At 39.1% G+C, this 14,792-nt stretch overlaps 1 protein-coding gene across 1 annotated transcript; it reads left to right on the top strand.

Annotated features, from left to right (window-relative positions):
- The first annotated feature begins 1,582 nt into the window (after positions 1-1,582).
- LOC149262222 (pentatricopeptide repeat-containing protein At2g13600-like) lies at positions 1,583-5,363 on the top strand. The gene has a single exon (XM_089423614.1). The coding sequence runs from the start codon at positions 2,019-2,021 to the stop codon at positions 4,071-4,073; it is 2,055 nt and encodes a 684-aa protein (XP_089279740.1). The 5' UTR covers positions 1,583-2,018; the 3' UTR covers positions 4,074-5,363.
- Positions 5,364-14,792: the final 9,429 nt, after the last annotated feature.

The following is a 14,792-nucleotide window of genomic DNA, read 5'->3' as shown; positions in this document are numbered from 1 at the left end:
GAATGAACTTCGAGACGTAACGATGACGAATGATGACATCGTGGCTTCCTATTTCGTAAGGAATTCACAAATAAAAGGTCAAATTCAAGCAATTGGAGAAACTATTTCTAAAAACGAACTTGTGACTACAACACTCAATGGTCTACCTAGATCATGGGATGCATTTGCAGCAGGGATAAGCAGCTGGAAGGAAGTGTTGAAATTCTAGTGATATAAAGGCTAGAGTAGTTTTTCACAACTGATAACTGCTTCTATTGATGCAAATTGTTCCTTCTTTGTACTTTAGTCAACAAGTTTATACATGAAAAATTTCTACCAATAATTCTTCAACAAGAGCAGTAAATAGAGATCATAGTAAATAATAAATGATAGACAATAAGCAAGAGACAATGGACACCAAGATTAGGCACACAACCACGACAAAACCCACAAGGGGAAAACCCAAAATTTCTTTCCTTATGAGAGAGAGATTTTGTCCATCAATAGTACATATGATGTTTCAACAAATCCAAAATGATCAACAATAAAATAACCTACCAAAGTTTGCACAGTTAAAATAGAGAGATTCCACTTTGGTCCAATGAGATGAACTGCACAAAAAGGTTGAAATGTAGGTCTGAGGTCACTGTGATAAGAGGCCAAAGTTCCACTATAATCACCAACGAGTTGCCCAAAATATATGTACACAAAAAGCCCTCGGTGAACTTCAGAAATGTGTCACAAAGGGAGAGCAAGCCAAAACCTTGAAGAATATCTTTGCACAACAAGATTGAGGAAACCCTAGTTCCTCCTTCAAAAAACCTGCATGTGTGAGCTGGCAGATCCTGAATTTCGCTTCCTTTCTTCTTTCGCTAGCTTCCACAGAAATTCACTCCTCCTTCCCTTCTTCGCTAGATTAAAGCTCCTCTAATTTTCTCATTGGATCAGAGATACGTTACTTGTTTCATATATGTCCAAATGAGGAGAGCGAGTTCCTTTATATAGGCTTTGCTTGAGGATGAATTGGGCCACCTTAGGCGACTTGAAGAGGGTTGGCCAACTCATCACTTGGAGGCTTCTAGACAATATAATTTACATTTATTATTTTTCTTTTTTGATACATGAACCCTCCAAAGCTTAGTACATCATGACCTTGATCTTTTGACTTGTCAACAAGACCCCTATAGCACTCAATGGGTGCATTGACTTAGGAGCACAACATGATGGACAAGAAACTCATTTCAATAATAATAATTTTCTATTACAAATAATATTTTTTTTCTTTTTCTTTTGATAAGTACATCAGTGATTATATCAAGTTATGACTCAAGTACAAATTATGAAAACCAACACTAGTTACATTTCAACACTCCCTCTTAACTAGGGTGGTATTCATAATTGACCACAAGTACAAGAACAGTGCTTCCATTGAAATATTCTCATAAGAAGAGTCAGATTTGTAAGCCATTTTAAGCATCAACATTATGATCAATACCAAACCAAGGTTGTCAACATAGCAAGGCCTTCACTAACATGCTCTATCTCTCAATAAATCAAAGCACAATGCTGGGATCCGAAAGAATCTGGTCTGCTATCCAACTTCCCCTATCTCTCAATAAATCAAAGCACAATGCTTGGATCCGAAAGAATCTGGTCTGCTATCCAACTTCCCCGACTACCCAGCCGCCAACCGTCATTGTTGTTCCACTAACATCGTTCCCCGACCAGCTGCTATTGGTCCCTCCACCGGTCATCAATAGTCATGACTGCTCGACCGTGAGAAGCCGCCAAGTCTAAGCAACGCTGGCCATGCTAACAACAATCAATAAATTTGTTTGGCCACTGATTCTCTAACACAGTTATCGTGGTATGACTCCCCTAACATCACTCCCGTGTCATCAAACACCGAGCAAATCTTTGCCCAGTCATCGAAAAAACCGACACCCCTGTACTCCGTCGACCGATCATCAAACGCCATCCATCTGCCTCCGTCTATTAGTTGAGCGTATTAGTCTGTAGTCATAGTAGTCTGCAATTAAATGAGTAGAATCAGCAGAACCCAACTCCGAATAAAGGAAACTGAATACGCGAATCCCCGAAAAACGAAGAGAATTAACACGATCCTTAAGCAATTTGCACATACTATACAATGTAATCACAATGTAATCCACACCTCTGCTGTCGATGTCAAAAAACTCTCTAAACATGACCGTTTGAAGGAGACGCTCGATATTTTGCACAATAAGGGTATAACCCTACAGTCTTCTGCATATGTCTGTCTCTTGCAGGGCTGCATTCGAAAGAAATCTTTATCAGATGCCAAACGAGTCCACTGTCACATGGAAGAGAGTGGATTCACGGGAGACATACTTTCTCACAACACATTATTGAACGTGTATGTCAAGTGTGGAAGTCTTGTGGACGCTCGCAGAGTTTTTGACCAAATGACTGAAAGAGATGTGTGCTCATGGACAATCATGATTGCAGCTTATGCAAGGCATGGTCCCGCTGAAGAGGCATTGGCATTGTTTCGCAGAATGCGACGAACAGGCTGCCAACCCGATCCCTTTGTTTTTTCAGGCGTTCTTTCAGCGTGTTCGAATTTGGTATCACTTGAACAGGGCATAAAAATCCATCAAGAAATTATAAGAAGTGGACTTGCGTTCGATCTTTCTGTTGCTAATGCCCTTATAGACATGTATGGAAAATGTGGACAAATGGAGAAAGCACGCGAATTGTTTGACAAAATGCATCAACGAGATATTGTCTCTTGGACTGTGATAATTGCGGGATGCACACAGGCTGGGCTTGTTGATGAGGCTTTGGATCTTTTCAGGGAAATGCCTCAACGAGATGCCATCTCGTGGAATGCAATGATTGCAGGACTTGCACGGAACGGTTTTGTTGGCAAGGCCTTCGAGCTCTTCAAGGAAATGCCTGAACCGAATGTGGCTTCATGGAATGCGATGATTACTGGATTTGCACAGAAGGGATTTGTTGATGAGGCCCTGAGACTTTTTAATGAAATACCTCAAAGGGATGTGGTTTCATGGAATGCAATGATTGCGGGATATGCACAAAATGGGTTTGTCAATGAGGCTCTGGAACTCTTTCAGGAAATGCCTCAACCAAACTTGGTTTCATGGAATGCGATAATTGCGGTATTCACACAGAATGGTCATGGTGAGAAGGCCCTGAAGCTTTTTCGACAAATGGAATTAGCAGGTGCAACGCCAAACTCAAAAACGTATGCAAGTATTCTTCCGGCTTGTGCCAAATTGGCTGCTTTGGAGCAGGGAACGGAGATCCATGAAAAAACAGTTAGAAGTGGATGTCAGTCTGATGTCTTTGTGATGACTGCCCTTGTGGACATGTATGCACAATGTGGGAGCATAGAAAAGGCAAGGGAACTATTTGACAAATTGCATCCTCGAGCTGTCGTCTCATGGAATGCAATGATTGGAGGATATGCCATGAATGGCCGTGGGAAGGAGGCCCTTGAACTCTTTGAGCAAATGAAACAATCTGACATGACCCCAGATCACATCACCTTAGTTAGTGTTTTGTCTGCGTGCAGCCATGCAGGTTTGGTGGATGAGGGCTATTTTCACTTCAATTGCATGAGAGAACATTATCACATCGCAGCTGCAATTGAACACTATGTATGCATGGTTGACCTTCTCGGCCGTGCTGGGCGTCTTGATGAAGCAAAAGACTTAATCATTGCGATGCCAATAAAACCAGATGCTGTTGTGTGGATTTGTTTGCTGAGTGCTTGTAGAATACATAACAACTTACATCTAGCTAAAAGAGTGGCAGAACATATTTTTGAATTGGACCCTGAAAACACAGCACCTTATGTCCTTCTGTCAAATATGCATGCTACACTTGGCAGGTGGGGTGACATTGAAAAGGTACGAAAAATGATGAGAAACAGAGGCATAAACAAGACACCTGGTTGCAGTTGGATTGAGGTCAATAAACAAGCGCATGCTTTCCTTGAAGGAGACACATCACACCAACAAATGCAGAAAATCTATAGAGTTGGGGAGACTAACCTGGGAGATGAAAGAAGCGGTGTATGTTCCAAATAAAAAGTTTGTATTGAATGATAACAGGGAGGACAAGAAAAACAAAATTCTTTGTTACCATAGTGAAAAACTAGCAATTACATTTAGTCTAGCAAACACATCCCCTTGGGAACAGTGATTCAAGATATCAAGAATCTTTGATTGTTTACCGCTAGGCAACCAAGTTCATTTCCAAGATTGTTGCATGAGAGATCGTTGTGAATGATGTCAACCATTTCTGTGATTTCAGAGGACAGTGCTCTTGTGGGGATTATAGGTGATGCAAGATGAAGGGATTATTGCTCCAGGTTTGGTTTATAGCAATTTGTGGCATGTTGTTATCATTCCATCGGAGCAAAGGACTCGGTTTATTTTGACTTTTTAAAGCAGTGTAATGTTTGAAGTGCATGGAGATCTGCTGTACTTATTTGGCCTTAATGGAACAAACCAATGTGGGGATTCATTCTTGTTACTGATAATTGTATGCAAGTCATCTAGATATAAGGAGCATTATTATATTCACAAGACACCTTGTTCATCGTTGAGAATTTATCATCAAATGGATGCTTATGATGTATTTATTTTCATTTAAAAGAGCAATGTAAAAATTTAGTCCATGTACAATGGGCTGCTCTTCATCCAGTGCTCAAGTTGGAAGGAGGATGATCAATTATTGTGAAAAATCTTCCATCAGTCTCAGCAAAGAGCATACAATAGCGGCCAGTTCATCCGTGTCATGAAGGCAAGGAGATTCAACTTTAGTCTTTGCATCAGAGAGGGAGAACTTTATTTTCCCATCTTGAACTAATTCTGCAGAGGTCTAGACAAGTCTGTGGGATCAGCCACCAAGAGAAAAACATAAAACAGGTCAGAAGCCATATGTAACATAAGTTGAAATAAAAGGTTTATTCTAGCACACGATATTCAAGGTTGCTACTGTTGAAGAGGCCAAGGTCATGATGAGTATAAGCGATTCCTTTTGAATTGTAGTGTTAGATGGTTGTAAGAGGATTAAAATTTGAGAGTTGATGGGAAAATTCCAGGTTTTAATGGTTAGCTGTTTTCACAATCAGAAACTAAAACTTAGAACACTGTAAGGAGAGGAAAAGGTAATTATTAAGAAGAGAGATAAGGTCAAGAAAGAATGAGGCTAAGGATACATGACGATATGCGATTCAAAAGACATGGATGCAAGAGGGATTCTAAACTGCTAGTGTGAGGGTACTCCCATGTAATAGTTGATAGATATTCCTCCCACTTTGAGATTGAAATGCAAGTCACATGGATAGCTTTAATGGATGAGTGCTCAAGCAAGGCTGAATATAAAGACTCAAGAGAGACTCTTGACCCAGAAATACTCTTTCTTCATAAAATTTAAAATCTTTTACAAACTCAAATTCTCTGGTAAAATAAAGCTATTCTATTTAGAGATTTTGGCAGAAGTTCATTATGTTGAGAATTTGCTTGTTTACAGTTCGTTTCTGTGGAATTTGATCCAAAATAGCAAACTCAGAAAGAATAACCCTTCAAAAGTTCGTAGTGGAGAATATGAAATAGTTATTGTGCTACCCAAACTAGATGTAATCTTAAGACAAGACAAAAATTAAGGGTATTGCTTCGAATGCATGCTATAATACACCTTTAAAGGTGAGCCGGACAAATACACCGTTAGCTTAAACAATTGGATTTGGAGTAATCCTTGTTACCTCTCATGTTACGCGAGTGGTAAACTTGTGATTTTCGTCAAATGACATAGGTGACATGTTGGGATGCTGATGGACCTTCTATTTCTGCTTGGAGATAGTACATTTTGGTCGGCCATAGTGATGATTGTAGATCCTCTTACTTCACCATGATGTTGATGCATATTGATTTAGTGGATTATATGTCTTGGCTCCAGTTTTGTTCTTTATGGTTACACTTATGGATAGTTGTGCTATGATATGTCACTAGTGGATGGCCCATGTATTGGCACTCTTCACATTGAATATCTCTTCTAGATGGTCCAGCTTACGATGATGCTTGCACCCTCTTTCACGTGTTTTATTTGGGCAATAATCAAGGGCATTGGGGATCCAAGATTTGACGAAGTTTTCAAGGGTTTGACCAAGCCTATATGGCAATGCCTTGGACCTTTGGGGTGATTCAACATATGATGTGGCACTATGGGGGCAAAGAGCAACAAAATAGTGTGGAACGCTTGGCCAAGTGGGATAGGGCATTATAGATCGTGATGAGGTGCAAATGTTTCTTAGATATGTATAAAAAAGTAGTCAATTAAAAAGTTGTTGTTGGAAAGGTCAATATAGCTAGTGGTGGAAGTTACTATTCCCAAGATGATGAGGATAAGGATAAAAAATAGTTATTATAAGTCAAGTAATTGGTCTTCTATAAGTGGTAGGAATCTCCAAAGTGATTAACTTCATTTCGAAGACAAGTTGAATTTGAAGGTGAATGTTGGAGCAACTATGACTATTCTTTTTCATGTTGACTTCCAAACATTTTCGTGTGGAATGTTGGACTCCTTGGGATTGTGGAAGGCAATTCAACCCACTTGGTGGGCAAACTTAAAGCTCTTTAATGTAATAAAATATTATTAGTCTCATAAGTTGCCTTAGTCTCCAGATCTTTTGTGGATGAAAAGTCAAATATTAGTATTTTAATGGAGGAGAGAACTAGCCATTAGCAATGAAACTTATAAAATTGCTAGCTCCTCCTCCCATTAGCCGTTGTTGATGGTGAGATTATTTTATAATATGAAATAGGTGCTCTCCCCTAGGGGTCAAGCCTTAGTGGCGCCATATATATATATATATATATATGGCGCGTTTCACTCTAATCTCTGGGAGTGCGCGTTTCACTCTAATATCTGGGAGTGAAGAGACATAATCAATCCCTAACACAATAGGAGGGGAAACCCTTAAGCAAAATACCTGTGTATTGGATTGATTCTTCTATGCTTTTTTTATAGCTTTAGCTTATAGTTTATGCTTAATAGACTAACTTGTAGCTATAGTTTGGTTATTACATAGTTCTTACAATTATCGCTTGAACTACAAACGATCATGTGAAAGGGGAGATTCTCATCTCAACCTTAACTACCATTAAGAGGACACAAATCTAAGTGTTGGACAAGTCCTCTAGGGGAATCTTCAACAAGATTTGTGGGATATTGGTGGCACTATTGCTGTAGCAATTGGGCCATCTCGAAAGAGTAGATCCTCCTAGTGGAATTGGATTTATCACCTATTATTCTAGATTGGCTTGAATAGGATAGTTTCAACTCCAACTTCTCATCACTCTTAGTCCTCAAAGGAAAGTTGACAAAAAGATGGTGATGTATCTCTCATATATAGCATTCTCACAATCAACCACATTTTCACACTTTCCAAGGTAGTTCACACTTCCCAAGGCAAAGTAGTTGATGCAGGGTTACCCTCGCTTACACCCACAGTATGCATATACAATGCATAAGCGCATCAGTCCCAGGAATTTAACTCACAAGCAAGTCAAAATCTTCAACCATAAATGGTTAAGGCCCCTTTCATAGTCTCAAGCGAAATGATTTATAGACTAATAAAGTCTAACCCTTAACTCACCTTTTCCTTTATATCGGAACTTAATCACTCCTTATAAACCTTCATTAACCTTTATTAACCCATAAGCCGCATATATACCAAACCCCACATTTTGCTTCGTTATATCGGCCTAACCACGAAACCCTCTCTTTACTTTGGTTATGCGTAAACTTTACCCATAACCCTTTATCCACACATTATTTCTATTATGCCCTTTTAATAGAAATAAATACACACAAACTCACCTTTAACTCGGGACTTTAACTTTATCGTAATACAAAGGAAATAACCCGCTACGAAACACTTAAGCCGGATCTCAAAATTTATACATCCGCTTCCATAAATCGTCGGGTCCGCACTCCCGGTCTATTACCTTTATACTCCGTCGTCCTTTCCTTCGATCTCCGATCAACAACTTGTGTTATACCCTTCGTCGTTGATCTATCCTTAACAGATCTGACGATTCACCTCGATTTCGGGTAGATAACAAGCATGGGGTTTAACTGCCCGATAAAGCGGTTTCCCCTCTCCACTACTCTGCTACGTGTCGCGTTATGAATGGAATCAGAGCCAAATGGAAGAATACCGCTTACGGTCCTTCTTCTGCCCGAAATCCACTTTCCTATATAAAAACCGCTTCTTCGCGAGTTATCTTCCGCGTGCTCTTTCATGCGATGACCGTTGATCTTTGAGATCTAACGGTTCATATGCCCTACCTCTTCACTTCTCCGCTTGTTCCTTTTCTTTAACTTTAATTCGTCATTCAGTGTTTTTCCTTGTGGTTTTGGGTTTTCCTTCAGGGTTTCGGCTTCCGCTCTTTCACTACTCAACCTTTTCTCTGAGCTTAACTTTTGCGAATTCTCACTTCGCTACTTCTCCAGAGCTCCACTTTGATCTTCAACTGGATTCAAAGATCCCTTTATGATTCGTCTAAATCATTCTGCTCCTCTGCATGTCCTTCAAAATTCTGCCTGCAACCCCTGTTACAGAACCTACGAATTCACAACTTATGTGTAATTCATTCATTAAATACTCATTCACACAATTACACAGTTAGGAATAAACCTTTGTATATATAAATATGAACAATTGATTACATATTGAGACTCTTTGTCACTCACAGGGCTGATCTTCAATATCATTGGCCTCCCGTTTCACTCTGCCCGTAAGCTTACATTTATACATAGGACTTTATAACCAATTGCCTGGTTTAAATCCTTAATCTACAAAACTGACTCCTAAATTTCCTCTCTAGTTCCTCAAATCATGAAACTAACTTAAGAGTTATAATTGACTTCTAACTCTCTCGTCATTATTAACCACTCATGTTTTCCTTCATTCGAGAGCATTTACAAAATATCTCACATCATCTAATTAATTCCTATCCTACTCACTCAAAAGCCTAAATATTACATTAGGTCAACACTTAGGAATCCAACTTTCTTAAAACACACGAACCCCCCTATGTCTACTAAAATACAATGATTTTCCTTAGGTTGAATGCTAATCTCAAAAGTCAAGCCTGAGTGGCGCTATATATATATATATATATATAGATATCTACCACACCCCTTGGCACTATTATACACTCAAATATCTTTCCAAGTGTGCAAGAATAATGTCAATTAGATTTTAGATGCAAAAGTTATGCCTCACAGAAGTTGACTTATCATGTTTGACCAACATAATTTGAGAGGATCCCACATCATCCCCCTTTACTTATGGAAAAGGGGTTAGCCACGTGGGACCTATTAATAAGACTCTAGGAGAGTTGAGTTTTAACATATTTCAAGGATTGAATGTGCCAAATTTAACCCCTAGTTGGTCATCGAGTTGTGTTATAAATTGGGTACTAGGAGGAAAAGGGGTTCGATTCTATTCTAGTGCATTTTGTTCCATAGTAAAGAAGAGTAGTTGAGAGTGGATAGGGAGATGGATTGTTTTCTGTAGTAGTTCATTGGACATAGGTATAGCTACTTTTTATTTGCATTATTATTTAGAGATTGAGAGAGCATAATAGCCTCACCTTCCAGCTTGGTTTTCTCACGAAAGGGTTTACTAAGTCATATCTTGGTGTTATTGCGGTTTGTGAGTGATTGTTTTATCTTTTTTTCTATTTTTATCATTTATATATCGTATGCATTAATAAATCCATAAATATAAGGAAAGTTAACCCTCATACTATAGATTTTGGATTTCAATATATTATATTAGGTTTGTTGTGACACACTGTCTAGTGGAATACATGGTAGTTTACCGATCAAACTTCTTAGGAAGTCCACATGTTGGGAGTGAAAGTATAATGGCATGTTCTGCCCATGCTAGAGAACCCAAGCAAATAGAAAACCCCAAATTCACTTTGTCCTCTCTCGGTTATGTGTAGAAGGGATTGAAAATCTAGGCTTGAGTCACCTCGAAAAAGTATTTTCATGAACAAAACCTCTCCTTATTTGACCATCTACTTGCCTTTTCACGAAACACTCCCTTGATTTGTTGTTGCCTCCACTCCGTAGTTCACTTGGTCTCTTTTTCCTAAAATGTGTACACAATCCTTCACCAGAGTGTCCTAGTGTCAAATGAGTCTTCCTTAAGGTTAAGCATCAACTTAATTGTAATTCAATCAATAACGATAAATATGTGTTGTGATCATAATCTATTGGTTCGTTGGTTACCTATGTGAAATTATGGAAGTGTGTGCCATATGAGGAGGGTTTTTAAAGATTATTTGTCACTAATAATGTTTAAGAAAAAGACAAATTAAACCTTAATTTTTGATGACGAGATAGTTACCGCAATAAGAAATCTTCTGGGTGAAGCATTGATTTTTTTCTCATGTAACCCAAGTTTCTCAAGGATGGAAGGAAGAATATTATACTTATTATTTTCCTTTGCCTCTTTGGTAGAATCAAATATTGGACCTACTTTATTAGACATTAGTGTCACCTCACCGTTCTTTGACAATGGGACCTTTCTTTCATCCTCCAAAAATCATTCTTAGCTACAACTTCTCCCTTTGCTTTTTCCTTTTCTATGCTACCTACCTCTTAGATGAATTGCATACCACCTTTGGCTTCAACTTATCTAACAATGGGCCCTTCACCTTTCAAAATATCTATTGGAGCTCTTTCTACTTTGCTCTAAACCCACATTCTAATTGATCTTGGATAATATTTCCAAACATGTCCAGTGACATGACAATTCAGGCATATAAATGAAAATTTCCAATAGTTTGATGATTGCATAAACTTCCATTTACCTCATCCTATCTTGATTTCCTCTAGAAGACACTCTCGAAGGTCCAATTCCACCAATATTAACAACTTTCTTATCAACTTTGGACTATAAATTCACTGTTGTATCTATGAACTTGCCTTAGACCATCTCTCTTTGCCTTTAAAGCTTCTTTGTTCCAAAGTTCCATGGAAAGACCTAGAAGTTTCACCCATATTATTTGAGCAAACCTTGTTTCCTTCTGGAATTAAAACCTCGCATTCACTTCTCCAAATGTAGTAATGGTGTACACCAACACCATTTTCTTGCTAATACTTTTTTGACATTAGCCTCAGGTTGAAACTCCAAGGCAAACCAACCATAAATTAGGATATGAAACTTCAAGGTACACCATAAAACCCTAACCATACCTTCTCCATCCATGAATGTAGAGAATCTAACACCAATGATTTCTTAATAAAGTTCCCTATTAGGACTTTCTCCATTATAGAGGTAGTCTTCTCCATACCCACATGCTCACCCATGACCTACCTTACCTTCTCTTTTTTTGCTCTAATGCACTTCCTTTTATGTTTACTTCTTAGAACCCCTTATTTTTCACGGTTCCCCTCCTCACCCCGCTCCCACCCCCACATTTCATGTACACCTCTAGGTTGTGCTTCTTATGACAAAGCTCTTAATCCCCAACGCAATCCTGTACCACAACCTTCCTCAGAACCCGAGCTCAAAACCTCATTCTATACATGTCTTTCTAGAACTTCTTCATACCCGCATACTCACCCATGACCTACCTTACCTTCTCTTTTTTTGCTCTAATGCAATTTCTTTCATGTTTACTTCTTAGAACCACTTATTTTTCAAGGTTCCCCCCCTCACCTCCCCACCCACCCCGCTCCCACCCCCACATTTCATGTACACCTCTAGGTTGTGCTTCTTATGACAAAGCTCTTAATCCCCAACACAATCCTGTACCACAACCTTCCTCAAAACCTGAGCTCGAAACCTCATTTTATATATCTATCTCTAGAAACTTCTGCCCTCCACCTCTACATGGATAATTTGTGATCGAACATGTGATAATAAATTTCTCCTTGACAACGTCTGACTTCCTTTAAAATTTTAATATAGGTACCACTTTGAAATCATTGATGCATTTATACCATACCTTGTCAACTTGATCAAATTAATTATTTGTCGCATCTTCCTTTGTTGGAACCTCTGTTGAGTGTTTATCTAGATCTTCTAATGTTTGGTTTATAAGCTTTTCCTCTCTTGGAATCACCTTGTCTCTTATGGTTTAGATATAGTAAGATGACCTGATTCTTTACATTTCCTCTGGCTAATCTTGACTTCTTAATTTGAATCGAGGACTCGAACCATATTCCATTTGTTGATAAGTTTGACCCTAGAACATAAGATATATTTGAGAAATACCTCCTCCCTCTTCGAGTAAGCCACCAACGCCTCATCATTGACCTTCGCCTAGACATATAACCACACCACTAATATACTTATTGTTGGATAGTATTCAATAATCTTTATCAATCTCCACCTATACACATTGACTTTTAAAAGAATGTAACTATTCGTAGTCAAATTGTAAGGAAATTGCGATTGGGTAATCTTTATAGCGTTCCTAACAAGGCGAGGGTAGCTTAGTTAGTTCGTAAATGCACACAGAAGGAGTAATTTACATTATTGTTTATTCCCTATGGACTTTCACAACCAATTGGGTATAAAATTAAATTCGAACATATAGTCATCCACAATTGGGTGAGAGTGTATTTGTCCAAGTTTTGATGGGCTGAATGGTTTCTTTGGATACACGTACTCTTCTTTCCTTCTGGTATGGTCCATGGGGAGTTCATTGCATTCAATGAAATACAAAATGTTCAATCCCTCTTCAATCTGAGATTGAAAGGATTGTCAATATAAAATGTTCAATCCCTCATCAATTCAAGATTGAAGGGATTGTCACAAAGATAAAATAAAATAATTATATTTATGTCTAATTATTGACCATAAAGTAGGTCAAAAGGATTGTTGAGTACAATGATGTCTATACAAAACTAGAGAACCAAAACTATAGATACAATGCATGAAGTAACTAATATCTGGCTCTCGCAAAGAAGATCCAAGGGCTAATAAGTCTGAGGATCAAACCCATCTTTCCTAACATCCAAGGCTAAATGAATAACACTGAAGAAACTTGACAAAGTTTTTTGGCCCGATGAAGCACTGGTGGAAAGTGCGACCTGTCCACTAAATTGTTGTCTTGGGGAGTTTGCTCGTTGTCGAGGTCTGGAGGACCTAGTCCATTTCCTAGGAACGGATCTAAGATGTATATGCTGCTGAGATCTCATGCGGCAGGGTGAGGTCCAACGAATATTCACTGATCTAGAATCTGGATGTGTACTAGTATCCATCGGTCTCTTGGTGCCCTTGTCTGAAGGTAGTACCCTGAAAAATGTCGCGATCCTCTGTGGGGTCTGGTCTAATGGGAGGCTGAAGAATGTGCACTAGGATCCTAAAAGCCTCTTGCATATATAGGGCCAAACATCTCTGATCAAGATACCTGAAAAAGTTGGTGAGGGTCTAAGAATCTATGAACAAGCAATGGAGCCTTCCTTTGATCTCGTAGTAGACAGGGCTTCCAAAAATGAAGTGCATGTCAATCTCCACTTCCTGAAAATGACATGCCTGGTAGATTTTGTTTGGTCTATCAATCTGGTGGTCCATCTCTACCCGAAGTGTATGAGAACCTACTCTGAACTGGCCTAGAGGAATGTGAAGAGCATGCATCGAGTGGCGAATCATACATTGGGGTTGAACAATGAGCCCGTCCCTCAACTCCAAGAAGTGCTTAGCGTAGAAGGTCATCTTTGGGTGCAACCGTCCCAGAGGATTGACCGAGGTGACCTGGACAAACTGCCTATAGATGTCCTCCCTTATGATCTTGTTCAGCTCCTGTGTAGTAGGTAAAAGGTGACTAGGTGCATCTAAGGAATATCAGAAAGGAGGGAGAAGATCCAATTGAATGCCCACTGAATCTAAGAGATCTGAAACTCCTGTAAACCAACATCTGGCTCGGCCCAAGGGAGTAGAATGAAAAATAGTCTTAGAAGAACAATATGCCAAGTAAGGATATTGGTCCTTACTCTTTATCGAGTCTGCAAAGCTTCGGACACTATGCAAAAATGAAACCAATTTGAAGACTGTCTCACGCCGAAAAGGATGAGCTCCAAACTTTGCAAGGATGATGTGTTGAGGTACTCTCTGTTTGCATCTAATGATGCGGCAGAGAAGAAGAATCTAGACTCTCTCAGCTAAATCCCAATTTGACTAATGTAAAGATGGTCCCCAAATCTCTGAGCCATATAGAACAGTGGGACGAATCAAGGTGTCCATGAGGCTCAACCTAGATGAGATGTCCTGGAAGTGATGTTGAAAGCACTGTCTCCTAAGAAGGGCTAAGGATCCATATCCTTTGTTGATCTGAGGCTGAAACGCTGGTCGCAAACTGAAGCGAGAACCTGAGAATTGCACCCCCAAGTAAGTATACTGGTTGGTGATCTCAACCTCCTCCCTCTAAATATGAAGTAAAGGTGTGAAGTTTTCTTCACCCCATTGAAGATCATTACCTTGGTTTTACCTAGGTTGACTGTCAACTATCGAAGATCACAAAATAGAACTAAGGCATCCAACTGCTTCTGTAATCCTTCCGAGCATGAGGAGAGGAGGATCATGTCATCAGAGAAAAGTAGAATAGATATCAACCCCTGATGAAAAAGGTAGTCATCGATATCGTAAATATGCTCGTATAGGAATGCCTCCCACTCATCAATATAAATCCCAAACAAATCCCAAACAAGGTAGGGAACATTGTACAACCTTGTTAAACACCAATGGTTGATTCCATTAATCACAAACAATC

This window comes from Pinus tabuliformis, chromosome 6 (genome assembly GCF_031772625.1).
Source record: "Pinus tabuliformis cultivar Carrire ecotype Pingquan chromosome 6, CPIR1, whole genome shotgun sequence".
NCBI classification, from domain to species: domain Eukaryota; kingdom Viridiplantae; phylum Streptophyta; class Pinopsida; order Pinales; family Pinaceae; genus Pinus; species Pinus tabuliformis.
This window is presented reverse-complemented; position numbering and strand designations above follow the sequence as displayed.

Bases quoted from the DNA above. Each gene is read 5' to 3' on its own strand.
- LOC149262222 (XM_089423614.1), top strand. From the start codon at position 2,019: ATGAGTAGAATCAGCAGAACCCAACTCCGAATAAAGGAAACTGAATAC.